Below are 27,624 nucleotides of genomic sequence, written 5' to 3'. Positions count from 1 at the left end.
TTTTGCTCTGTCCATGGGAGCTGAGTGTTCTTGCATTCACATGGCTGCAAGAGATGGAAAATCAAATACTGTCAGAGTTAGGATAATCTCTTAGAGTGTTCCTGGTGAGGTGTCAAGGTGACATGGGAGAACTCTCAGGTGTTCACGGCCTTGTGCTGTGTGCTCTCTCTCTCCAGCTCAGATGAAGACATTCTCATTAGTGGGCTGAAGCCCTACACCAGGTATGAGTTTGCTGTGCAGTCCAACGGTGTTGGCATTGATGGGCCCTTCGGCAGCGTGGTGGAGCGCTTCACCCTGCCCGACCGTGAGTGTTTGTGGGAACCAAATCCTCATTTCTCCTGGCTTTCTTTGAGTCTCTATCAGATCCCTCCTAATGTGTCCCTGAGAGATGTGATCTCAGACCCCTTCGAAGCTCTGACAGCCTTGAGTCCATGCTGGGAGGCCCTCTGGGCATGAAAGCTCTTCTCGTCTTCCTGCTCCTCAGGCTGGCTCTTTATTTGTCTCTGCCAGGGCCCTCCACTCCTCCGTCTGACCTGCGGCTGCACCCTCTCAACCCCTACGCTGTCCAGGTGCACTGGTGCCCACCTGTGGAGCCCAATGGCATCATTGTGGAGTATCTCATCCTCTACAATGCCAACAACACACAGCCAGATGACATGTGGACCTTGCTGACACGAGAAGGTGAGCCTCCTCCAGGTACTGCAATACCCCACAGTCCTCCTGCCTCCTTTCTTCTCTCTGGAGCCTGGTTGCTCAGTCCTGCTGCCCTGATTTCTGCCTCACTTTGCATACAGATAAATATTCAAGAGCTCATCCTGGTAATTTTCTTGAAGCATATGCTGTACCTGGTCATAGCAGCGAGTCCAGGGACATGGCTACTGAGAGACATGAAATCATGTGTGTCTGGGGCTGAAATAGCCATTATCATCCAGGAAATAATCTACAGATGCAGCCTGACAGCCAGCAATTCCTAGAAAAATGTGTGCCAGCAGCATCACGAGTAGTCTGTATTTTTGGATCTGTAAGCAGGAAGTTCATTATTACTGAAGAGGTGTATGAAATGTACAAAAATGTCACAAAATCCCTCAATTCTGAGGGTCCAGGAATTCCACAGCTGCTTTTCTGTAGCCTCTGAGTACTCTTGAAAGAGAACATTTTAAATCTCTTTTGATTTGCTTTTGGTCAGGAAACATCTTCAGCACTGAAGTGCATGGCCTGGAAAGTGATACCAGATACTTCTTCAAGATGGGAGCAAAAACAGTGGTGGGATCTGGTCCCTATTCCAACGTTAAGGATGTGCACACCCTCCGGGAGAAGCTGTCTGGTATGAATTCCTCCTTACCCCAGGGCAGGAAGGGACTTGCATGGCTGGAGACTGATTTGTCAGCAGTGACATTTCTGTTTGCCAAGCAATTGCCTGGTGTTGCTGTGTAGGATGTGAGATAGGATTCCCTGCAGGGCAGTGCAGAGGATCACAGCAGAGCCCTCAGATGTGCAGCTCCAGAACCCATCCCACAGCCAAACTTCATCTCTTCCCCATCCTGGTTCCCCTGGAAGGGCACATGCAACCTGCATCTTGCTGTAGCGTGACATTAATGAATAGGCATAGATGCCAGTTTGCTTTAAGTTGCTCTGAATTGTCACTGCCAAGGAATTTTATTGGTTTATGTGCATAGAATCAGAACCACAGAGCAGTTGGGTTAGAAGGGCCTTTTAAACCTGTTTGGTTTAGTACAGCTGGTGCTTCTCTGAACGTGAGACACTTTGTACCCTCTTCCTGCTAGCAGTTGAAATGATGTGGCTGTCATTCCTTCCCTTCCTAGATGTCCTGGATATCCACTCTGTGACAGGGATCATCGTGGGGGTGTGCCTGGGGCTGCTCTGCATTCTCTTCTGCATGTGTGCCAGCTTCCGCAACAGCAAGCACAGGTGGGTGACACCTCAGGTAATAAAGGGGGCTGCTGTGGAAGGAGACAAAAAAACTGAGCTGCATCCCCTGTTCAGCTGGGCTGCTTGGGATGTGGTGTAGGGGACAGTTAATGCACAGCTTGGACCTGTGGATGGATAAGGAGTATATTTACTATAATCTTTTCACTGATTTATTTTTTCAGTAGTTTCTCTTCAATTTGCATTCTTAGACTAGTAGAGGTTTTTTCAGAGAAAGAAAAATCCCCAAGAAAATGGAAGAACCAATTTATTACCTGTGTGTGTTAATTTGGGTAGTATTTTGCTTCTGAGGTTGAACAGCTCTAAGGATATTTGGAAATGGTTTGTTAACTTCCATCTGGGAATCTGACGAAAGACTGCAGTGAGTGACAGGCTGGTTTGAGGGGGATTGGATACAGCCCAAAGTCCTCTGCTGTCCCAGGGATCTGGATCAGCCACAAGCATTTGGAAAGACTATGAGCAGAAAACAGCTCAGTTGTTCAGAAGAGCTCTGAGCTCACAGCAGATCTCAGGGTTAGGAACAACGACCTTCTGAAGTCTCATCCTAATGTGGCCACTAAACTTTCCTGTTCTGTTGCATGTCTAACCTGTAAAACACAGGTGATAGGAGTGAGACAGCTGCCCATGGACCAGGGGACCAGAGTGGATGAGCACTTGCTTGTGCTGGGACTTGTAGTATCTCCTGCTGGGGTTTGCTGGCAGAGGCACAGCTTTGCATCCCGCAGCGGGATTTGTCTGAGCTTTGGCATTAACCAAGGTGGTGCAGAGATACATCTGCAGTGAAAGGTATTATGGTGGGATGTGATGATAAAGAATATCCCCAGGAGTGGCAGGGCAGGACTTCGACTTAGTCACTTGCACAAGGACCAGCTGAGATGTCAACTCTTGCTTGTTTTCCCTCAGGGAGGCCATGCCAGGCCTGGATTCCCAGGCTGCTGGCAACCACACATACTACCACCGGAGCAGGCAAGGGTTGGCCTCTCCCAGTGCCACCTTGGACTCACATGAGCTCGAGTCCCTCATGTCTCCAGTACCAGAAGATGCGCCTGTGCCCCTGGGGGACATCACCGAGCTGGCAGAAGTGCACAGCCTCATCCACACGAGCCTCCCTGAGGACATCTTCCATGGGAAGAGGAAGGTAAGGACCCGTGCACATGGTGACTGGGCTGCCACCTTTGGCAAGGGCCTTTGTTTAGTGTGTGGCTGCTGGGAAGCCAGGGTGGGATCCTGCCCTGGCTCTGCAGTGACAGAAGTCTTGGCTGCAGGCTGCTGTTGGGCAGACACACATTTCCCCTCTCTGTAAAACCTGACTGGCTCAGCCTTGGCTGTTGGATATAATTGGGATCCCTGTGAATCTATCACCCATTTTCATCTCCTGGGACAGTGACCCCTCAGTCTGAGAAGCTGCTGCCAAACTTGGTGCTGCAGAAAGCTGTGGTATTCGTGTTGCTGTGGCATGTGGATGGTGGGAGGAAGTGTGATGTCTAGAGCAGACACGTGGCCTTCCAGGGTTGTCTAAAAGGAGCTGTCTCCATAAATAGTGTGTTCACTGGAATACTCCTGAAGATAAACAAGAGGTGAAACTGTGGGGGTTTGGTGAACCTTATTTTTTGAAGTAGTCTTTTCCTGCCCTGCTTGGTTTGCCTGACACTGCATTGTCTTTCATTCCTCCCTGCCCATTTCCTCTTTCAAGCTTGCCTGAAACATTTCATTCCATTAGGGAACCTTTAATTGGCCTAATTTAGTTAATCTGTTTATGTCTCTCTTTGTAGCCCTGGGAGAGCATGTAAAGTAATTAGGAGGTTCAGTAAAACAAATGCATTGTGAGCGCATGGGATTTCACGTTTGCATCAACGATGCACTCGTGTGTCACTGGAGGGAAGGTGAGTTCAGGTACCTGGCTGACCATGAGCCTGCTAGAGGCAGTGTGGGTGTGATCTTTGGGAAACACAAAGTCTTCTGCTGGCTTTACCAGCCCCACGAGCTGAAGCTGTGCCCGTGGCCATCCCTGCGTGCTGTGGCAGATCAGCGCTCAGCTGGAGGAGAGGCTGTTTGTTTGCAGCCAAGCCACATCTATGGATTTTGGTAGAATGTGGCTGCCTGTCTGGACCCAGTCTGAAGAGTGTGAGGAATTTCCTACAGCTCTTTCAGTTAAATAAGGAACAAATGTTTTCACTGATGGGGACTTACCCCTGAGAACAGGTCAGGGTGGGGGGAAGTTCCTTTTTTGTGAGGTCTTTCTGGGGGAAGCATATCCAGATCTCTCTTCCAGAGCAGCAATCCTGCCTGCAAGGGCTTACACCAAGATTTGAATACATGCAGAGTGGGGCTGGAGAGGGCAGTGCCAAGGCATGGCCACGTGAGGCTCAGCCTGAGAGCTTGGGGCCCTCAGAGTGGGCAGTGCCCAGCAGCAGAGTTACGGTCACAAACCAGAGCTTTGTGGGAGATGGACTGTTCTGGCTGTAGAATTTCCATACTTGGATGGGGAGCGGCCACTGAGAGATAAATTCACTGAGGGGTTTGTTTTTTTGATGGATGTGGCTAGAGAAGCAGGGGTCACTGGGAAGCAGCCACCCGAAGCGCAGCGTTGTCACCCGTGCCGACCAGGAGGGTGACCCGGCAGGTGAAGGGATCGAGTGGTGGCCGGGAGCAACAGGCTGTTGTTGCTGGGAGCGGGCACTGGAGGGAGATGTGCTCCCACTCAGGAGACCCTGCTCCCTGCACTGCCCCATTCCTGCTGGAAGTGCCACCTGAGCACCATCGCTTCCTTTCTCTGCTCTGACTTGTATAATCAAGCATGAAAAGAATATGGCCAAGAAACACCTTTACGCTGCAGTGGCCAAGAGGCCCCATGGATGGTGATGAGATGTTACCTGGCTGGGCAGTCAGGGAGTTGGGCAGGTCTCAGGTACATGGCTAGAGTGGTGCACACATGCCTGGTGCCTACACTGAGTGTAAACCAAGTCAGGAGCAGTTGTGAGTGTGTGCATCTCCCTGCTCGTACACAAAATGCCTCTAGTCGAGGCTGTGGAGTGGGTGTGGGTGTCCTGTGTGCTGCAAATATCTTCCCCCAGCATCCATTAAAGCTGGAAACCCCCAGGGACCCTGCCTGGAACAGAGTGTTGTGGGAGCTTTGCACCCTGCAGTGACCAGCTGCTTTTGTTGCCTTCTCTTTTTTTCTCTCATGCTGTGTGAAGTTGGGGCTGTGAAAATCCATGGCAAGGAATGCAAGAGAGGCACAGGAAAGAGAAAATCATTGTAGAAGGAAATTCCTGTCCAGCCTGGCAAGGGGAAGCTCCCCAGGGTGTTCTAGGTTGGATACTATGACTTGCAGTCCTATTCACTGAAGATAGGGAGTGAGAAATGCTCAAGAATCCTTTTTGTTTAGCAGCATATCATGTCACCACAGAGCTGGGGACCGTTGGCTGGGGCAGACCCTTGGGCTGAGGCTGCTGGCACTGCAGGGCAGGTTTGTGTAGCTGTGACTTCCAGTTGCCTGCTTGTCCCTCTGTCCTCAGGTTACTCTCCTGAAACCTGGTTTGTGTTGGCTGGTTGGCACTTGCAGTGGCTGCTCTGTCCCTGCAGGCTGTTCCCATGCTGACTCATTACTTACCTTTCCATGGATTATTCTTTATTGTTTTTATTCTTGTGGCAGCCTGAGGCTTCAGTGGAGATTGGATGCTCCATGTTAGACACAAAGAAGGGACTGTCCCCATGCCATATGGAGTCAGAAATGAGTGTCACTTTACAGGTGTGGGGACTGGAGAACAGACTGAGGGCAGGAAGTCTTTAAAAACTGAGATTTGAGCTGATTCCTGCAAAGAATTGTGGGGAAGAGTTGTGAGATGTCCCCTTGGTCATTTTCAGGTTAAGATCATCAGCTCCTTCAAATTTAGGACTGTGATTCTTCTTGAGCTGTTACACATAGTGCTGGAGGTGCAGGTTGGTGCAAGTGGAAGGTGGGAGAGTCACCAAGGAAACTCCTGGACCCCTTGTGCCTGCCTGGAGGACAGCAGGGTAATACTGCAGTCAAGGTGTCATAATGTGACCCCTCTGGATGCTCACAGCTCCATTAGGCAGGAGTACAACTGGCCATTCAGTGGTTCATTTTCTTTCCTTTATGTGTTTCCAGTGGTCACACACAAGGATTTCTAAATACACTGACAAATGATTTTCCTCTGTTACTGTCTTCCCCTTGCTAGCACCCCCCGGACTCATGCCCTCAGTAGCCCTGTTACAAATGACACAGTTGTGCATGGGCTGTGGTGATGCAGCTCTGTCTCCTCTGACAGATGGACTGAGGATGATAAAATGGCTCTGTTCCAGACATCTCTGTCACTGCTGCTTGTGGGCCAAGCAATTTAAAGGGTGGAGGAGAATGTTAAAAAGCATCTGCTTTCCATGGAAGACTTCAGCTTTTCATTGAATGGAGCCAAACCCAAGCATTTTGGTTTGGAAATGTTTGCTGTTGTTGTTCTTGTGAGCTGGAGCCTTCCTTGCTTGCTGCCCTTCTCCTTCCCTGTGGGCCTCCTTCCCACAGGACTGCACTTCCCACGAAGCATCCCTGTGACTGGGAGAGCAGAAGCTGTAACACATCAGGGAACTTGGATCCACCCTGGTTGTTTGTCATTTTCATGTTGAAATTTTTCTGCGTGGAAAAGAAGTCCCAGTGTTTTCTGAGAAGCTTCAGACGAGAGCTGTGCTGCTGGTGACAGCAAGCAGAGACTCCTTTATCTGCTGGCAGAGGTCTGTGTTGTGTTGCATCCCAGATGCAGGCAGGGATGTCGCTGTGTTTGCGTGACACGGAGCTTTCCCACTCCCACCCGCTGCTGTTCAGCAATGAATCCTTTCTCTCTGCTGCACCACTCTCAAAACCTGGGCACATTGAAACATCCCCAGCCTGGTTTTGCACAGGACTTCAAGCTACTTTAAATAACCACCCTGAAAAAACACGGAAGGTTTCAAGTTGAACTTTTGCTATGTGTTCATTCTCAGCTCATATATTTGCATGAAATCATGACTTGTCACTGAGAAGGTAACACGATCTAGGCACGTTTTTACCAGTCAGAGTTTCTATAAAAAGGCTAAAATGAAAATGCTTGTTTGCTTTGATAAGGATTTAGCTGTAATGGAAATGTCTTTTATTGGAAGATGTTTTTATTAGTTTTCATTCTCGTGTTTGCAGTGAACTGACAAAGAGATTCTTCCCTCTTTATATTGGTATTAGACTGACACTCCTTGCTCCTTGCCTTCATTACTGTGTTGTAAAAACCAAGACAATATTTCCTTCCTTCAGCCACCCACTAGCTTCCCTTGAGTAAAAAGAAATAGTATCATTTATTACACCAAAAAATGGTGCTTAAAAAAGCAGTGAAGCTTTCAGGCGCACAAGATTTCTTCAGGTCTGTGATGAAAACAGTCCTAGAGTTAATTGCTGCTGCCCAACCTCAGAGGCTAAGCCCCAAGAGGGATTTATCTTTTGCTTTTTTTTTTCCCCCCTCTCAAACATAATGTGCTCGAACAACATGTGGGACACAGGCCATGTTGTGTGGCTGATGGTTTTTTCTGTTTGTTGAAAGTTGCAAACTGGTACAAAACAAGTTTGTTCTTCATTGCAGCCAATTTCAGCCAGAGCTGAACAGGCTGTTCCCAGAGTCATCAAAACCTATGTAAACATGGCAGATTGACATTTCCGCTAACAGATGGTCCATGGGGGATTGCAGTAGAGCTGCCTGTTTCTTTCCACGTTTTTTGGTATTCACAAGATGCCTGCAAGAAGGTTTTCGAGTTTGCTCTGTGTGTGTGTCTGCGTATGATGCTCAGATCTCTCTGATGGCAAATATGCATGCAGGCATCTCTTAACAGGACACACATTTGGTGCATGTGTGCAGATTTGTGTAGGTTCAGCACTGAAATTTCCAGGCACTATTTGCTCAGTAACGTATGTTCCTTGGAAGAGGCACAGAAGCCATCAGTCAGGGATGTAGCTGCAGAAAGCCTTTCAGATGGCAGCAGAAGCAAATTTAACACACTCCTTGAGCACTCGCATGTGGAGATATTCCTTATTGTGAGCTCTCTGTGATCGCTTGGTTGATTTCTCGCTATTAAAGCGTAGTTTAATGATTGTCCACTTAGAAACAGAGCAATTAGGGAAGGCTTTTTCCTCAGAATATATTGCTGAGGATTGCAGAGAGAGAAATGGAAAAGACACTGCCTCAAGCATCCACATCTAAATTAGCAAATGTTTGATAGCCACAGTGCTGAGCTTGGACATCACTGTTCTGCAGGGCGTTGGCATATCAGTGAGGCCTTTCACTATTTGTTTGCTAAAAATTTGTCCTGAGGCAGCAGCAAAGCTCTTGTGACTTGGGGGTGGTGCTGGGATGTATCATGGCTCTGCCTCCCACAAGGTGTTGAGCCATTTGGGTGCCTGAGTGAAGGTGGACAGAGAACTTGGGAGCAGCTCTGGCTGCCCTTCAGCACATATGCGAGTGCTACAGTGTCCTTCTGCCAGCCCTGGCAGCACGAGGTAGATTTGCTTCTTGCTAAATAGCTGACTTAGGAATGCCTGGCTCACATACAACATCTGGTGGTGTATTTCTACCTAATTTTCAGCCAGATGGGCTGAGGCACAAGGAGGTCAAATGACTCACCCAAGGTCAGGCTGATGTCAGAAATCTCCTCGCTGTCTCAGCTGGACTCACGCTACGTTGGCGGTTGTTGGAATAGATTTGGCCTAAGGAGCAGCCACATATGCAGAGCAGGAACCTGGGCTTCTGCTGGCAGTGAGCAATAAAGGGTCAGTGGGTTTGAATAGATGTGCAGGGTATCTTCACCCTACACAACATCATCCTCACATCACCAGTGTTCTGCATGCATGTGTAATGTCGCTGTTGTTGGGTCAGGATTTTCTCCTCTTCTTCTCTGCATCAGCCTCTCTTGTACCCACACAATAATGTAGCATCTGTGGAGCAAGACCAGAGATAATGGGCCTGTGTGGTCCTTAAATATGAGTTGTGTGTTTACGTGTATATGTATGTGAGTACTAGCAAGTACTTACCTCAGGTACATGCAGGACAGCCCAATAAAATCAAAACCTGGAAAGAAAATACTTTTCTGCCTGTGAACTAATAGTCTGAGCTGTTAAATAACTTCAGCTCTTAAAGACACACATTTCCCATACACAGAGGTGTGCATTCAACAGTTTATTGCAAGGGGAAGCTGAAAGAACCCAGAACAAATTGCGTTCAGCCCATATAATTTAATTAGATCTACAAACAAGGTAACACTGGTTGCCCAGGGGATTTAAAGCTGAGCAAAGAATTGCTTGGTGGTCTGTTGTAAAAAAAAAAAAAAAAAAAATTAAAAAAATTAAAGCCCCCAATTTTGTGCCTCTGTGTTGATGAGGAATGGCAGAGTGTTTTCCTAAGTCCTGGCTTGGAGCAGGAGCTCTTGTCTGTGCTGCAGAGCGAGTGGTTTAGCAGAATGTCAAGCTCTTACTGGAGCACACAGGGCACTGCCCAAGGGTGAGGGTCCTTCTCTGTGATGTGGAGCATGGCTTCTGCCAAAGCAAAGACTGTGGTCACTCAGCTCCAGATTTCCCTGTCCCTTCCCAGCTCTGTGGTATTTCTCAGTAGGCTTATTCTGCTCTGGGCTGTTGCAGCTTTGCAGGGAGTTGATTTTAGTGGACTTCTAAATGATGTCTGTGCCATGATTTACCCACTGAATCAGTGGAAAGCCCCTTATGCAACCAGTTGTGAACCATCTGGCATCTTTTATCCCTGTGCTCTGTAACAGCAATAAAGCCAGTTCTAAGGCAGGGACCGTGTGAGTCCATTGCAGAGCATTTTTATTTTGATGCTATCAGAAGTGTCCTCCACATTTATGGTATTTTCACAGCTTGCACTTTCCTTTTTCAAGCTGCTTCTCATTTCACGTGTATGAGGATAAGAATACATGTCTGTGATAACTGTATCTTTTCTCCTGCCACTTTTCTCCTGCAGTCTTCATGGAATAAATCAACCAACCAGGCCTGGACAAACAGCATCACCAGATATGGGGACCCCATCACCAAAGAGCCTCTCTCTGCTGTCAATGGGTCACTGAAGCTCCCCTCCAGTGCAGGGCAGAAGCTTCTCTTACAAGCCCTGGTTTATGACGCTGTGATGGTGGGTATCTGCTGCTTTGTCGACTTGTGTGTTCTCATGTGGGTTTCCATTTATGTTCTCCATCTTCCTTTCTCCTTTTTGCAGCCCCTTTCTGTGGGCTCGTTGGTCTGGTGATGGCCAGGTGGGGTCAGAAGCTTGATTGTCAGCAGGGTTGTGGCAGTTCTGGTTCCTGAGGACCTGGTGCCAGGCACCAGCAGTCTGCTTGGAGTCTTCACTGTGGCTGGGCAGCAATCAGCCTGAGTGAGTTAGGAGCTGCAGTGCTCAGCACAGTCAGTAAGATCTACAGCATGCTTGCCTGACAGAGGGATTGTATTTTTGGCTGTAAAAGGAGTCAGAGATCAAGGGTTGATTTAAACTCCCTTCTCCAGATAGGGCAGAGCAATTTTCAGTGCACTTGTGTTCTGGGAGGAAATCCTATTTCTGATATTGCATCACTGGAATAAATATGCACTCCTGTGTTTGGGAGAGTGTACATCTGTGTAACTGTCTTAGTAAAGGAAGCTGACACCTGCTCAGACTGACTCTGTACCAGATTTCTTTGGTTATTCTTTGAAAAAGTTCATTCCCCCTCCCCAGCAAATACTTCTAAGTAACCTACCTATGTTTCCTTCATCAGCAGTGGTGTGAAAATCAATTATACACAGGATGTAATTAACATTGTGGATAGAGTTAAGACAATGTTTTACAGCCCAATTACAGGGCAGCATTTACAGCACAGCTTACCCATCAGAGTTTGTCAACAAAAGAGAAAAGTGTTAAAATATGTAAATGATGCTCAAAGTTGGCTTCAACAGAAAGCGCAAATTACACGTGGGATATCACTTCCATACTCTGAATTGTCTTCTTGCTGCTACATCACACTCAGCCCAGAATCTGAGCGTTGATTGCCTAGAGATCTCTTTGTGAGCTTCTACAATAATTTGTCTGGTAAATTATTGAGTGATAATCTCACAAAATGACCTGCTTGTCAGACAGATTTGTGGAGATCTGTAGCCTGAACTCCACTTAAACACTGCGGAGCAGAACTTACTGTTTTCTTTCTGAATTAAAGTGCTTGAATTTACACAGAATTTTGCAGGCTGTGACCAGGACTTTAACAAACACACACTTTGTGATATGTAGCCAAAATTAAATGAGGAAAGTGAAGGGAGCCCCTTTATCCATCTCAGAAACCAGTTTCCTACAGTGCTGCCCACTCAGCCTCTAACAATCTGGCCCTTAATATGGAAACACACTGGTGAGATTTGAAAATTGTGGTCTTTGACAGAGGCTTGGAGAAATGGTTGCTTCAGCCTGCCAAGAAACTGTGAGCAAATCACTTTGATCCCTTGGGACTGGCTTTCTCAAACGTAAAATAGAAATAATGATCCTGAGATGATTTGAGTTGCTTCTTAAGACCTAAGCCCTGAGAAACATATCAAGATAATGCTTAATAGAGACATATGTACATCCCATTGCACTCAATGGGATTAAAAATAAATAAATTTTATTGCTTGGTTTGGTCACAGCCTCAGTTATCTGAATTTCACTTACGTTACCTTTTTTTTTTTTTAATTTCTCCACTGCTTGATAACAGAATGAAGCAAAGAAAAGCCACCTGCCAGCCAGCCTTCACCATGTAGAAGCAGAAGTCATCGTCCATTCTGATTTTTCAGCCTCTGACAGAGACTACAACTCCCAGCTGCACACCCTGGAGAGCGAAGAGACAGAAATTGAGGACCGGGAGCTGGAAGAGCTCCCCTCAGCAGAGCTGGCTCTTCCCAGTTCCCAGCAGGACACTGGCCAAGTGTTGGTGGACTGCGTGGACAATTTGGAGGCTCAGGCCCAGGCTGAGCTGCTCTGTACCGACACAAAGACTGACAAACCAGAGGCTGTTTGCATCCATGGGCTCACCAATGGCTTCCACAGGCATGGAGAAAGTCTGGATTCGGAGGAGAGTGGAGATTCGGATTCCAGCCAGGAAGGCAGGGGTGATGTGCAGCCAGTCAAGTGCCAGTTGCTTTCCACAGCACCTGAGGAGGCCCTGCTCTGTAGTAACTCTGGTTTAACCAGTCCATCCTCAGCATCTGAGAACATGGCACATGTCCACAATCACAAAGAATGAACTGATCTGATTTTGATCACAGCAGAGCTGAAGCACGAGGAAAGCCTGTCCCTAGGAGGTGCTGCCTGCCCTCAGCTGGCTGAGCCCAGCAGGAGCTGGGCAGGTGCAGCATCTCACCAGAGCAGGGCTTGGACCTGTCAGCTCTACAGAGGCCTTTGGGAAGCCAGGTGGGTTGGAAAAGGCCCATCTTCCTCCCGCTGAGGCTGATGAAGAACTGGGTGTTGGTGGGAGCAGGACTGAGCCATCTGCCAAAGTCTGCCGTGGAACCACGATGGAACAGAGCCTTCTGTGCTAGGCTGGGGCTGTCACTTCACCATGGCCCTCGAGGTGGCTGGCAGGACATCCTTTAACACTGGGAAGTGGCAGAGTGCACCGAGGGATCCTTCTCAACTGCCTCTTCCCTGGGGAGTGCCTGGGCACCACTGACTGCCTGGCAGCATTGGGATTAATTCTGGCACAGGAGTCCCAGGAGCGGGTGGAAGCCCCAGAAACAAAGGCAGTGAGCTGTAAGCACCAGCCTTTTCTGCCCTCCCGTGGTTAGAAGGATTACCAGGCTCTCTCTGTGCGCTACTGCAGTAACTACTACTAGCAGGCTGATGTAGTGGCCTTTTATTACACACTCTACGAGTGCCTCTAACAACTTGTACTATATAGAACCTTCTGCAGCGTCTGGGTCTTTTCACCAGCCTGGGCTTTGTTTTATGTAGGTTCTTGTACCTAATATTTTAGGTACACATCTGTCCTTTTAATGTACAACATGTATTTTTATTTCCTTGGAACATCTTTATATTATTTAATTTTATAAAGTGGAATAGTGTGTGGTATAGAGTAGCATTTTTACTACTTCTCTCTTTCTTTATTTTTCCTCCCTAACAACACAACTACCTCATGTCTGTTGGAAAAAAAAGAAAAAGCAGTAGATCTACTCATTTGTTATAGTCCATTGTAGGTTTTAACTTATTCTTATACTGCCTTTTTCTAAAGAATATGTTTGCACTGGTTGTTGACTCTTCTTTAACACATAGTGCTGCAGATCTGATGTCTCTCTTGCTTTGTTTCTTGACACCTTCCCTACAGCCAGAGAGTTGGGTTGTGTCTCTCTGTAGGACTGTGTTTTGCAGCAGCTGCCAAAGGAGACTGCTTTAGCTGGCAGGATGTCAATCCATCTTTCCTCAACAAGCTTATACTAACAAATAGAAAGAAGAACCAGCAATTGCAAAAGTTACTTGTGATACTGGGGGCATGTATTTATTTTCTCTTTTATTGGGTGCCCGTGTGGAGACATCTCAGATGGTTCTGATTTACAGAGAGCAGCACTGAGCCTTCTGTAAGTAGTGGACTTGCTGAAAACCTTGGATGAACAAGTGAAATTTTTCAGTCACTTCTGATAGTCCTGGCCAAAGTGCTTTTGGGTGGTTTTTTTTTTGTTTTTTGTTTTTTTTTTTTTTTTTTTTTGAAAAGCAGAGCGCCACCAGAGCCTTAAAATTAAATCTTTGGTCTCATACCAGTCAGTCTGGCTTGAAAATCATCCAGTGACTCTTCCTGCTGATGCTGTATGCTTACTGCTGACATGTCTCTCAGCCTGGCCCTGCTGAAGGTGGACTTTTCTCTACTTTTTTTAGCTGGTCTCTGTCCTGCTCCAGGCTTGCAGGGTTTGACTGCAAATGCTACAAGATTGGACCGGCTGCTTGGAATTAACAATGATCAATAATTCTGTTCATGGGTGTTCGATGAATGTTCTGCCTTCCTGGAGGATTCAGACATCTCACCATTTGTTAAAAAAGTGAAGGAAAAGATACCCACCTTCCTCTTTTCTTGCTGAAATTCTCCCGAGGGTATATGGGGAAACTGTGTGCCAACTTGAGATCCTGTAAAAGACTTTAGATTTTGTTTTTCCTGGTGACAACTGGGTTGGAGGTACCACTGCTTGCAACATGGCAAACCTCACTTCACCAGCACCCTGCAACCCTTTTACCTCCAGCTTTTCAGCAAATGAGAACCTCCAAGCCTCCATGTACTCTGATGGGAAGGATATTGGAGCTTCCACTTCTCCACAGCTGGCAGCATCTCCTCCCAGTATGACACACTGTTCCAGTAACCAGCTGTATTTCCAGTCATTGTGATTGCTCTGTTTCTCCAGCTTGGTGTCTTGAGGAGTCTTAAGAAATGCTGTTCCATGCTCTAACTAGCCATGACTTTGCAATGCTGTGAGATAGAGACTGGAAATCAGTGCCAGTGAGCAGGCAAAGGCAGGAGTTGGTGTGTGGGCTACTGGAGTGAGGAAAAGGCAAGGAAACATAACTGGGCAGAGGAAGTGTGTCAATAACCTCCAGAACCCACTGCCACAAGACTTTGAAACTCATGACTTAGCAGGGTTACAGATAAGCAGTGAAGTGTTATTGCAGGCAATAAGGGCAATTCACAGTTCTCTGGGAGCGATGCAGTCGCAGAGGTACAAACCCTCCAGCTGGGCAAGGCCAGGCGCTCGCTGCGGTGCGTGGGGGGACATTGACCTGAGAGGGTGGCCCTCAGGTCCCAGTTCCATGAAGAGTCCTTGCCCTTCCTCAGTGACAGAACAGGCCCTGCACAAACCACATTGCCACTTTCCATCCAGGGGGATGGAAGGGGACAGAGGCTGATGTAGAAGTGTGCCAGACTTTTGGGGGTGCTCCCTTGTACATGCACCCCCTGCTTTGCCTGTACAGCCCTGAGCTGCCTGAAGGCTGTCCCTGCCTGCACTGCAGCTCACTGCAGCAGGAACAGTGGGCACCATTCCCCTGGATCACTTTGGTCTGAGGACCAAACCACCACAATAGTTAGAGGCTCAGAGAGCTTTGGGGAGATGCAGCAGACCACAAACAGTTTTGTTTACACATCCCCAAAACACTTTTGTCACTGTATGCTGAGGCTTGTTCTGATCTCATTACACTTCACCAAACTATATTAGGATGTGAAGCTGGCAGTGCTTGGCTGTCCAAGAACTGTGCAGGCCATGGGCTGGTAGGGCAAACCTGAGTTGCAGAAAAGCCAGACAGTTCCTTTGGAGCCAAGAGGTCACCACTGACCAGCAGCACCAAAGCTGTCCCTGGATGAGCACACGTCCACACAGTGCTGGATGTCCATGTCCAACTCAGCTGTGCTTCAGGTCCCCCCCTGCCCTGAACATGCAGGGACCTTTCAGTCTCAGCTAGAACTGAATCGAAGACACATAATACACTTTTGATGTGTAAAGCTGAAGCAACCAGTGCATATATTTTTTTATCATGAAATAAGTAGCTTTTTCTTGCAGATTTCTCACAGGCACACAAACTGTTGATACCTTTAATTACCCATCATGCTTAATGTTCCTGCACACCAGACTCCTTTCTTCATTTTCTTCCTTTCAGTAACACTAAAGATTATTGCTCTTCAATTTTTTTGCTGGTGTATATTGTTTTACATTGTTAAAATGTCAGGTTTGTCTCACTGGCATAATTTTCTAGTATTAATGTTACTTTTTGGCTACACAACTGTATATTCCCCATGCTGCTGTGAGAGTCACAATTCTCATCCTTTTATTTCTTTTCATTTCTTGTTACATGAAACATGCAACTCAGATAAAAACCTCTATCAACTTTATGTTGACTTGATTTCTTACTTAACAGGCAGCAAAGTTCTGGTTTAAATAGTTCAAATGAGATAACTTCTGATTTAGAGTTTGTGATTTTTTTTTACATTACTAGCTAACAATCAGCCCATGAAATATTGCTGTGTAAAAAACCAACCATTTTAATAGAACACTGTATATGGTTTTGATCTCATTAGTAATAGGTGTTTTGAAGGAATCATTGTGTCTTTTCTAATCGCTACTTTTGTTAGAAAAGAAGTGTTTAACCAGCAGAAATCTACCATCTACTTCTGTTACTGTATTCCCTTGCTTGTATTTTCAAGTTAAATTTCATTTTCTGCACAGTGCATAAAGATGTGTAACCAGAACTTGATCTTGTTTGAAGGTTGTGTCTGTGTTTGGTTCCATACTGTACTTTATTATAACTTTCTTTCTTCAGAGACTGTTCTTACTCCACAAATACTCTTTAGTGTTAAAGTGTAATACATTGTCCTTATATTCCTTAACTAATGGGTTATTAATAAAATGTTTTTTTTTTTTAAACAGTGGAATTTGTCTTACAGTTAAGTCTGCTCCAGCTGTGTGAGGCTGTACCTTGCTGGCAGAAGCAGTGGTGGGAGCAGAATGCAGGATTCACACTCACACCACTTCAGTACCAGAGCTCATCACCGTGAAGGCTGTGATTGTGAGATGGTAGTGGGTACCTGGTTCCTTAGGGTTTCTTCTGGAATTTCAGACATGAGCAGAGTTTGGATTCATTAGGCATTTCTGGATGCTTGCTGCTTTCTCAGTTTTGAACTGATTCCTATAGGAAAAAATATTTGTCCAGTTTCATGCTTCATCTTGCTGGGAAATTTTAATGGTAAAAATAAGCAGAGGCATCTAGCAGATGAGTGGTGAGAGTTCTCTTGGATGGCACAGTAGGCTGAGCCCTTGGTGGCTTGTGTCCAGCAGGATTGGTGAGAGGATACCTGCCAGTGCCCAAGGACACTACTATTACCCTCCTGTGCATCTCCCTTCCTGGGATGCATTCCCTACTTCAGTACATAGTTTCCATTATTACTTTATGCTGCCACAACTACAGAGCCATAAAACTTCATTTTATCTGCATTACAGAGGTAATAAATCTGCACTTAGCACAGTGTTCTTTGATAGTGGTTGAAGGGAACTCTGTCAGACTGTAACTCTGATGAGTCTTTCTCCTAATGATAGGTAACCCCACAAACGAGCAAGGAAGGACCTTGGAGGGGGTGATGGGTGACTGCAAATCACTCTTCCAGCTCCCAGTTCACAGCATAGGATGCTGATTGGAGGCTGCTGAGAGGAGCCACGGTGGGATGGAATGGATGACAGAGATGGACTGACACAGCAGTTACAGGTGAGAAGTGAACAGCAAAGCATCAGGTTACGTTTCTTTCTCTTCACAACCTTTGTCACCCTGACACACTGTAAGGATGCAGCTGGAAATACACTACAGCGGGCTTGGGTTTCTCCTGGTCTCAGGTAATTCCGGGAGTTACAATTGCCAGTGCAGTGCATGGCCCAGCTCAGCCCTCTGGAACAAGGCACAGCATGAGACGATGGGCTGTGTGATGCAGTGACGTGGCCAGGTTTGCTTCACAGATTCTCAACAGACACAGAGAAAATGGTTTCTGCTGGGGAAAACAGCTTCCAGAATCAGGTCCCGGGGTTGTTCCAGCACTGCTGGCATGGCTCTGGGCTGAGTGCCTCAAGATGGGTGCCACAATTTTAGCTCCCACTCCCCATTGCTCACTGACCATGAAGTGGATGCTAAAACCCTGCATGTTCATACATAAGGGAAAAGCTCCCAGGCTGTTAGCAGGCAGGGTAACCACAATTACACATAGAATAATAAATTGAGTGAATTCAGACAAGTTAATCTCCCACTTCATCCACTGAAACTACTAATGGTGTCTTAGGGACTTCAGTTTGCAGTTAATTGGTGTAAATCAGGAGCACAATTGGAGCTGATGGAGATTTGCTGTGCAGGGAGTGAGGGGTGAGCCTCAGAGGGCATTGTGGAGAGGGAGGGCAGAGGGACAGACAGATCCTGTGCCCCTCAACAGCAGGGGAGACGGAGGAATGGACCCATCGACTGCTCTGCAGGAAAGGGTTTGGAGCCCCAGTTTGGACTGGACACTGTCACTCCTGTAACCCAGCTGCTTTTCCAAAGGCTCCGATTTCTGCTCACAGTGTGATAAGCAAATTCCTGCCTCCAGTACAAAGCAACTTTTCTAAGCCCTCATACTTACAGAGCGTAGAAAAACATGAGTGCTCTGAATTCCTGCTCTTAGGTGGCTCCAAAATCCCCAAACCTGCCTATTTCCTAAAAGATCTCATGGTTTTTCATGTAAGTCCTATTGTTTGGCAGCAGTGGATGATTTCAGAATGTGCCACCAGTGCTGTCACCAGTGTAATCTGCAAGATGTTTAGGGTGATACCCTAAACATGTATCTACCTCCCCCAGCCTCTGGGTGCTGCCAGGGCACATGGCAGCAAAAGCACACAAAATCTGTGGTTAACAGGGAAAGCAGCCCTGTAAAGCACATAGTGCTCAATTTCTCTTGGAATTATTAATTCCCACAAGCCATCCTCAGTAATAGCGGCCACAAGTCCATGATGGCTTCAAGCGTTACATAAATGCTGATGGGGCCCCATGGCAGGAGCCAGGGAGTCGGAGCAAGAGCACGGCTGGTGCCAAAAGGTCAGGGACAGCACAGAAATTCAGATGTTACCATGAGGCTGGCGGAGCCAGAGCAAATTCTTCCCCAGCTGGAAGGAGCCTCGTACAGCTCAACCCTCTGCTAAACGAAGGAAGCTTTAATGTGGAGCAGATGTAGTGACGTCTTCTTTCCTCGTTAGCCGACTCCGACAGGCTCAGGGTGCACCATCCAGGGAAGCCTCACATTGCTGCACTTCACAAAGAGTTTTTCCCCAGATTTCTAGGAATGGTTACAGGGTTTAGTAACCCAGTCCACAAAATCTGGTTTTAGTCTGAAGAAAGAAATTGGTTAGGATTGACATTTATTTAATTTTAGTTCATTTTTGCCAAGCAAACACCACAAAACACTGAGCTGTCTTTGCAGGGCTGGCTTTTGCTGGCTTTTGCTGCTGGAAGTGATGATATAAGTTATGTTTGTGGAGAACATGGGCCAAGGGACAGGGTAGGATCAGTTGGAAGGCACAAAATACTGTGTGGGCACAGGAGGTGAGAGCCTTGTGAGAACACATTATCCTTATTTTATGCCAGGAGGGGAGAAAATTGTCCTGTCCTTTAGTATTCAGGAGCACACTCATCCCTTACTGGGCCCTTCCTCACTGGGGCATCTTCCCAGGTGAGTGGGCTGGTCCAACACCTGCATTACTGACTCGGGTAAGTCGCTTAGGACAGCATTAAAATCAGGAGCACAGAGGTGGGACAAGCCAGGCTCTTCTGTGTCCCTGCGAGGTTGCCCCAGTGAGGGGAGACAGGTGAGGGGATATATAGCTCCCTGATATATCCCTGGAGCTCTGTGAAGGGAGCCCCGGGAAGCGGAAGTGGTGAGGAGAGATCCGTGAGGGGGCTCCGGCGACAGGGAGGGGACACCCTTGAGGGGTCTCTGGTGAGGGAGACACACCAGAGGAAACCGGTGACGGGAGACTCCTGGAGCAGCTCTGCTGAGGGGAGACGTGAGGGGGCCCCGGTGACAGGGAGGGGACACACTTGAGGGGTCTCTGGTGAGGGAGACACAGGAGGGGAGACCGGTGACGGGAGACTCCTGGAGCGGCTCTGCTGAGGGGAGACGTGAGGGGCTGCCTCAGTGACGGGAGATCCGTGAGGGGGCACCGGTGACAGGGCTTCGGAGTGGGGGAGCCCCGTGAGGTGGCACTGGTGAGAGCCTCGTGAAGTGGCACCAGTGAGGGGAGACCCGTGAGTGGGTTATGAAGAGAAGGCTCCTGTGAAGGGAGAAACGCGAAGGGGCTCTGGTGAGCGAGGCACATGAGGGGAGATCGGTGAGGCTCGACCCGTGAGTGGGTGTTGAGACGTGCTCTGCCACGGGAGTGCCTTGAGGGGGCTCCGGTGAAGGCAGACCCGTGAGGCTCCCTGCACACTCCCCGCGGGTCCCGGGTGCGGAGTGGCCCCTCACGGAGCAGCCCCCGCCTCTCAGCCCGGCCGGCGCTGCCGGCGCCCCGGCGAATGCGCAAGATGGCGCAAGGCGCTGCCCGCCCGCCCCCCGCCCGCCGGCGGCCCCGCTCCCTCAGCGCCGCCCCCCGCCCGCCCGGCGCGGCGGCGTGTTCGCGCCGAGGGCAGCACCGCTGAGAGCCGCTTTTCCCCTTTTTTCCCCTTTCCTTTTTTTCCCCCCCTCTCCCACCCTCCCCACAGCTGGGGGTGGTTCTCGCCTGGCCGCCCTCCCTCCTCCCCTCCCCTCCCTCCCTCCCTCCCTCTCTGCCGGCGGGCTGCTCCCTCCCCGTGGGGCGCAGGGAGGCGAGCCCGCCCGCCCGGGATGCCATGGGTCCGCCGGGCTCCGCGCTGCCCGCCTGCCTGCTGGGGCTGCTGCTGCTCGTCTGCCGCGGAGGTAAGAGCCGGGCTGGGCTGGGCTGGGCTGGGGGAGCGGGCGGGGGCGCGGACATGGACCTGCCGCCGCCGCGCCCGGCACCAGCGCCGCTCCCCGCGGCCGCTCCGTCCGTCCGTCCTTCCAGCACTTCGCGTCCCCTCATCACCCCCGAGCTGGCCACGGCATTGCTCGTCCTCTTGTCCCTCGCCATCCCCGCCGCCGGTCCCGTTTCCCCTCGCTCGCCCGCGGTCACTGGCGGCCCCGCGCTCTGCCCTTCCCCGTGGCTCCGGCTGAACGGGGCCGAGCAGCTCCGCGTGTGTCCGCCGGGGCGGCGTGGGGTCCCCGCGGGTCAGCATCCCCCGCGGGAACGGGGCGCGTTCCTCCGGGAGGGCGAGCAGGGGTGGTGGCTTGGGGCTGCAGTATCCCGCACCAGCCCGTCCAGCGCCTTCATGCGCAGAGATCCCGAAGTGCTCCCCAGAAACTGTGCTTCCAGCTGGAAACCCCTTGTGCGGGGGGCTCTAGGGAGGGATGGTGGTGTTTGTGGAGCCCGAGCCCCCATCGCTGGCGCTGGGGAAGGGGTGTGGTGGCTGCCGGGGCAGTGGCGTGGCTGACCATCCACCCGTGCCCGGATCGTAAGAGCCGCCGGGATCGTCACCGCAGTGGGAGCGGGAGGCAGCGCCCGACGGACACGTCGCGTTCGTTCGCAAAGGCTCTGATAGCGACAGAGAAGAGATGTTGGGAGACAAGTTGCAGGGATGAGGGCGATCAACTTCACACTTATAAGTATATTGTGCTCTCCTGTAACGCCAGCTCTGTCCGCATTGCTAACACAGTCCACCTGGCTGGACAACAAAACATCAAAAGCGAGCGTTCCCTGAACCTACTGTGCACATGTCCTGTAGATAAATGGCAGTGTTTTTCTTCTACTGGTGATGCTACTTAAGCATGGGTCTAATCTGACAAAGATGCTGTTCTGCAGCAAAATACCCGTGTGCATCCTGTTCTAGTCTCTCTTTAACAGCCTTCTAGATAAGGAAAAGTAGGAACTGAGCAACCTGGGCTAGTGTAAGATGTCCCTGCCCATACAGGGGGGGTTGGAATGAGACGGTCTTTAAAGTCTCTTGCAGCCCAAACCATTCTGTGCTTATTCTATGAACTATTTTAAAAAAGCCGTGTAAGCAGCCCAGCATGGTCAGAGGGAGAAAAATGTGTGTTAGATATATCAAAGATTAGCTGCTAGGGTGTTTGAAAAGCAAAGCTGTGGGTTAGTAGTATCATAAATCTCGCCACGTGGTCCGTAGCAACCGCGCGAGGAGGAGAAGCCAGTGTAACTCACGGAAAATAGAAGTGGATGTAATGAAGCAGGTCTTGTTATTATGTTAAGGTTCCTGAGTAGTAAAATGAGGATGGTTTAAAAAGTTTGGCTTGGTTGGCTTGGTTTTCTTTTTTTTTTTTTTTTTTTTTTTTTTTTTTTTTTTTTGACAGAAGAAATGAAAATAAGTGAATATTTGAAAGCAAAACTTAAAACTTTAGCAACTTGAATTTGTGTCTAGGTTATCGCCTGCTGCTGTCCAAATTGCTCTGTGTGTTTGTTTATGCTGCGCCTTGGCGGGTCAGTGGCTCCTGACTTCGGAGTGTGTTTTGCTGGTCCCGCTGAGGAGTGTTTGACTACACTTTCAAAGTTTTTTGGTTCTGACGGTGTTTTCCCCCTGTTCGGTGGATTTCTGTGCTCTCGACGTGGAAAACAGCGAGCTAAGGTGTTTGTGCGCTCTGCTGAGTTTAGTAAACCCTCCCGCGTCAGTGGCAATCAGCGCCGGGGATGCTGTGTCGGAGCAGTGCGGGACACGATGCTCCACTCCCAGCCCTGTGCTTTTCCAACTCCCCAAAACGCTGGTCTGGCGACTGTGAACCAAGCACGGGGAGCTGTTGGTCAGCGTGCGGGACTGGGCTCAGCAGCGCGACAGTATTTTCTTTTTTTTTTTTTTTTTCTTTTTTTTTTTTTTTTTTTTTTAATTTCCTGGAGCTCTTTGTTCTGGGTGGTGGACAGCTTTTGTCTGTTATTGCTGAGCCCGGCATTCAAAGGCAGGCATAGGATACGAGAGGCTCCCCGGCTCTGCTCAGTAACAGCCTTGGAATTAAACATCGTCATTTATGTTTAAGTAGGCTTAACTTCTAAATTATTGAAGCTATAAGCTTTCACTAATTTCTACTCTGTATGGCTTTGTTGTCTTTTTTCAGACAAAAAAAAAAAAAAAGGATTGCTTTCTACTAAATTGGTGTAATACCCTGTCTTTTTTCTTAATATACATAGAGAGTATCAGGTATCATTTCCCCAGGAACGCTCAGAGACTTGGTATGAAATTCAAGCCCACGTTTGGACTTTGTTTCTCTTGGGAGTTCAACAGGAGAATCTCAGGACGTGGTTTTCCCGTGTGGAGGCAGCAGGCAGCCCATGAAATGGGGCAGGCGTCGCACAGCTGTGTCAGCATGCACCACCTTTGGGCCCTGTGCTCGGGGCAGAGCTGGCACAGCAGTGTGAGTGTGCAGCCATCTGTGCTCGTGCACTCAGGTGCCTGCTAGGGCCATCATGGTGCCAAAATTAAGTTTTGGAAGTGTATAAAGCAAGGTGAGAGAGGGGGCAACAGGACAGGTTTCTCCCTTTCTAATCTGCCCCACCACCCCTGGCAAAGGGAGTTAGAAATATTAAGCTGGTGTAATTGTGCTTCTTCTTGTTACCTGTCAGGCTCTGGATGTGGCACAGAACAAGTTCCCGTGCTCACTTAGGAGCTTGTAGAGGGTTCCAGGGGAGAGGATCTGGGCAGAGAGTCCCAGATCCAGGATTGCAGCTTGGCTCCCCACTCCTTTCTATCCTGTTTAATCCCAGTTTTGGCCCATGTGCTGTCAGCCTGGCATGGGCCAGCATGGTTAAGCTCAGCAGCAACACTGCCTGGCAGAGAGCTGCAAAACTGCTTTCATTTTATTTGTGCAAATGAGAAAATCTCTCTCCCTCTCTCTGTCTGCCGGAACTTTTTTATTTCTGATTTCCTTATTTCTTAAGGGTCCTGTGTCACAGTGTGTGAAGTGCCAAGCAGACCCCATGCCAGCCCTTGCTTCACAGACCCTTAGACTCTGCTCCAAAGCCATGGGATGAGCAGATCATGTACTTAATTTTGCAGCCTGCAGCAGATCTGGGACAGAAGATGCTTTTTTCTCTGTCCCTTTTCCCCACAATATTTCATGCTTTGCACTCCTGGGCTTCTGGCCCATGATATCGTCCTTTTATTTAACTAACAAAACAATGCAAGAATCTACCTCTGTAGATTAAGAATTCCCATTTAAATCAATTGCCTAACATTAGTCAGAAACAGGAATAGTCCATTCAAAATTGCTTTGAAATCACAAACTTATTTGAACTTTAGTGGAGCTTTTAGTTTTACAGAGTTTAGAAACTAATAAATTATGTAGCAGGGCTCATGAAAATCTACCCGAGTCTGCTTATCCAAAAGAATATCCAACATTTTGGTTTTGCAAGAAAATAAAAATAATTGTTTACACATGTTCAGGAGTCATTGGCAAGCATATAAAACTGATGGTTAAGAAGGCAAACATGTCAATAATTGCACTTTAAGAGACGAGAGAGGCAAATAGGCAAGTGCACGAGGAAAGCTCAGAGCACACTGATCTGGCCTTGCTATTATATCAGATGTCACCGTTGTATCGCACCTTCCACTCGAGAGCAGCCCAGTCAACTTAACAACCCAGACCTGCTCCGTGTGGGTAATTTAAAACCAGAGTTTCAGAGTGGAGTCAAGGATTTGTTGCCTATTTTTTTTTTTTTTTTTATCTTGTTGTTCTAGCACATGAGATTGTGTTGATGAAGCTGATGGCAAGTCAGGGGATGTGGGTAGTGGTGAATGGTTCTGCTGAGCTGTGAAGATGCTTTTGCAGAAGGGTCGTTGCTGCTGAAACCTGAGAGTATGTGAAAAGAGGGAGAAGAGCTCGTGTTTCAAGGCGCTGGTTTTGGAGCGAGCAGGGATCCATGCAGTGCTCTGCTCCTTGAAAAGAACCAAGATGCTTTCCTCCATCCTGAATTTCAGGGTGGGAGGTGATAAGGCAGAGGGGACAGCAGGGAGGAGAGAGCGCTGAGTTTGCTTTTTGTAATTGTATTGCTACTAATTGTATCCCCTGGATACAATTAAGAGTTTCACAGTTTGTCACACTAACTTTCCTGTGGGAAAGACCTTTCTTTCCCTTTCCTTGCATGCCATCCCTGCCTGTCAGAACTCAAGCTGAAATTCAAGGGCTTGGTGGCAGGGCTGTGTTGGCTGGTGGGGTTTGGCACTGTGCTGCCAAGGTGCCTGTGGCTTTTTTGGCAGCCTTGTGCCATCATGCCAGCCACCATCTCTGATCCATGAGCACTGTCACTCACTGAGTGGCCAGTCCATTTCCTGCTGGATCTGTGCAAGGGCCTGGCTGTGGGGACAGCCACCTCCCTGATGCTTTCCTGCAGGGTCAGAGAATGAACCAGCTGTTCCCCTGTCCTACATTAAAGCAGCCTCGGGAGCTGAAGCCTGGGGGACCCTGGCTCTGGCACAGCATTTCCCATCTTGGCTGTGCCTTTGCTCTGTATTTGTGCACGGTTGTTTCCTGCTCTGTGTTTGTGTCGCTGATGCCCTTTGCGGTGAGGCTGTGATCTGGTCAGGGCTGTTAAACACGTGGGGAATGCAAATAACAGCACATCCCACTCGGCTTGCTGCCATGCTCTCAGGATGCCTCGCTGTGGATGGAGCTACTGTGGGTAATTAGCTCGGGAAAGGTCTTTGCCCTTTCCAGCTATACCAACAGGTTTTATCCTGCATTCTTTAGAGATGGGGGAGCCCACAAGGACTTGGAGCTTGTCCTAGAAAGGCTCTTTGTGCTGTGAATGCTTCCAGCTTCCACAGTGTTCAACAAGCAACCTCCTGGGATTTGCTCAGTCTGGTCTCAAACATCTGAAAATTATTTTGGGCAACTTCTTTGGCTTTCCATGCTCCTTGCCTTCCTCAGCTAAAATCGGTGTCCCCAGTGAGGGCAGTGATGCTGGGTGTTTTTGGGCTCTCTGTCAGGTGGCTGAGAGGTTGTGTTACCCTTCTGTTTTAGGAGGTCAGAGACCTCCTGCAATCGTTTAACGAGTGGATGTGGTTTATGCTCCCTGATGGAAAAATCGCTTCATATAACCTCCTGTCCAAAAGGAAAGGGAATAAAAAATTCTGAGCTAGTAAACTTTACTACCAGCAAGATGTGGGGCCTGTTACAGCCTATTCTCCTCTTCTTTAAATGTAAATTTTCTGGATGCCCTAAAGAGCCAATTTGCACTTTACTGCAGTGCAGTGCTTTTCTCCTTAGGGTCTGGGTCAGGCTCAAGGAGATTTAAGAGGGCACCAGCTGGATTTTTAGGCTGCCAATTTCATGAGCCTGAAGCTTGTTATAATCTGTTGGAGAACATCTTTCAGGTCCATATATCTCTTCCTTCCATATCCTTCCATCTGCAGAAGGATTTGAATGAAAAACAATCCACCACTAGAAAAAGAGGAGCTATTTTTCATGTGCATGGCCCAGTCTACATCCAGGTTTTTGGTCCTGATACTCACTTATATAATCCCACTAAAATCCTCTGGTCCTGCACGTCTTCTTTTGGCTTTATTGGAGCAGGACTGGAGTGGTTATCCTTGGTGGTGGTTATGCTGCTGATTAAGGCTGTGTTATGCTGGGAATAAACACAGTAAATCAGAAGGGGGCAAATTTGTGCTGATGTGAGGCAATTTGCAGGTGGATGTCGTGCTGTTCGTGTGATGAGGAAGGAGCTGATGTTACCTCTGTCTCCCCAGCAGTGCTCCCAATGATGCTGCACCAGGAAAAGTGGGGTGGACCCAACTGCTCCCACAATATCTTGCCTTGTCACAAGCTCAGAGCGGGCTGTTTGCAGCTTATTTCATCCCTCTGTGATTAATGTTCCCTGTCTAGAACAGGAGGTATAATATGGGCTTCATCTGTCAGGACCATGTGCTCCCAGGGCAGGGATGGCCCTGCTGGCTGTGGGTCTGGATGGGGTCCAAGAGGATGAGCCAGGATGTGACTGAGGTCCTTGGCCATGGATGTCACCACTAATTAGAGCGGTGACATTAGTCAGCCACTGAAACACAGGAGGGAAAGCGAAAATCGTGTTTCCCAAATGGAAAAGGACAATAGAGGGGTACAAGCAAGTTCTTTTGAAGCCCTGAATGTGCATCACTGTGTCAAGTAAAAAATAATTAAACTTTTTTTTTTTTTAAATGTACTTCAAAGTGTCATTTAAGCTTCCCATTAATTCAAAGTTCTTTCTCTCAGCACTAAATAAATCTCTTGGTTCAAAAGCACAAGTGCTAATTGGTTTCTCTGAGTATGCCTGGCTGCTTGATCAATAGGGGAAATAGTTTTTGTTAAATATTTGCACATATAGTCACATATTATATTGCTCAGGGAGATGGTAAATGTTTCTCAAAAGGAGACTTGTAGAATGAGGATTCCAGTAATTTTGTTGTGGCCTTTATGTCAGAGCTAATCACGCTTCCTCCCTCCATCCCTTTGCAGAGAGCAGAGCAGTTTTCCCTCGCGCGCTGCGGCGTCAAGACGAGCGGGCTGTTCAGCTGCCTGCCTGACGCCCCGGCTCCAACTGCAAACTGGAGCTGCCACGAGCAGAGCTGTACAGTTCCTGCCTCGAGCAGGGAGTGCCTGTGAGCCACGCTGCCTTGCAGTCTGTTTTGGGAGGTACCTGGGATTTGTGTGGGATCAGAGGGGTTTAGATACACAGCCAGCTGTTGGAGAGGGATGGGGTTTTCAGACTCCCTGAGTGAGTGTGCACAGCCTCAGCAATTTCCTTACTATCGCTCAATTAATTGCACTTTTACTATTTCCACGTGTCTTTGGCATGTCTTTAGTTCCAACTTTGCAGAATATTTTCAGTGCCTCACTGGTAACCGTAATCAGTTCTTTATGCTGATGGAATTGGGTGGGTTCCTTTCTCCCACCATTGCCTCCTTATCCTTTCTGTGCTCTCCCTCTGGCTCCTCTGAGCTGATCTCTAGAGCAAACACCAGGAACCTTTTTCTCCCACCATGGAGATTCCTCTGGGAGTGTCTGTCCCTTTGTCTCTCATCCTGAGCATCCTGGGAAAAGAGGGCTCTGTGCTCAGAGTCTGCCTTTAAGAGTGGTGAAAGGCAGAGC

The 27,624-nt window shown here is 48.4% G+C and overlaps 2 protein-coding genes across 3 annotated transcripts in view; both read left to right on the top strand.

Annotated features, from left to right (window-relative positions):
* Positions 1–16,369, top strand: part of IGDCC4 (immunoglobulin superfamily DCC subclass member 4) — an 88,170-nt gene extending 71,801 nt beyond the window's left edge. For both annotated transcript variants that reach the window (XM_030281223.4, XM_030281224.4), the window contains exons 14-20: positions 177–304; positions 511–681; positions 1,187–1,324; positions 1,824–1,929; positions 2,851–3,085; positions 9,951–10,115; positions 11,692–16,369. In XM_030281223.4, the coding sequence (XP_030137083.4) occupies positions 177–304; positions 511–681; positions 1,187–1,324; positions 1,824–1,929; positions 2,851–3,085; positions 9,951–10,115; positions 11,692–12,219 (1,471 nt within the window). In that variant the 3' untranslated portion in view covers positions 12,220–16,369. The remainder of the gene's footprint in view (positions 1–176; positions 305–510; positions 682–1,186; positions 1,325–1,823; positions 1,930–2,850; positions 3,086–9,950; positions 10,116–11,691) is intronic.
* Positions 16,370–20,102: 3,733 nt separating this feature from the next.
* The window catches only part of IGDCC3 (immunoglobulin superfamily DCC subclass member 3), a 100,362-nt gene continuing 92,840 nt past the window's right edge, over positions 20,103–27,624 (top strand). Inside the window, exon 1 of the mRNA XM_030281980.4 lies at positions 20,103–20,403. Coding sequence (XP_030137840.1) covers positions 20,337–20,403 — 67 coding nt within the window. The 5' untranslated portion in view covers positions 20,103–20,336. The remainder of the gene's footprint in view (positions 20,404–27,624) is intronic.

The sequence above is a fragment of the Taeniopygia guttata genome, chromosome 10, assembly GCF_048771995.1.
Source record: "Taeniopygia guttata chromosome 10, bTaeGut7.mat, whole genome shotgun sequence".
NCBI classification, from domain to species: Eukaryota; Metazoa; Chordata; class Aves; order Passeriformes; family Estrildidae; genus Taeniopygia; species Taeniopygia guttata.
Note: the sequence above shows the minus strand (reverse complement) of the source record. Positions and strands in the feature narration are given on the sequence as shown.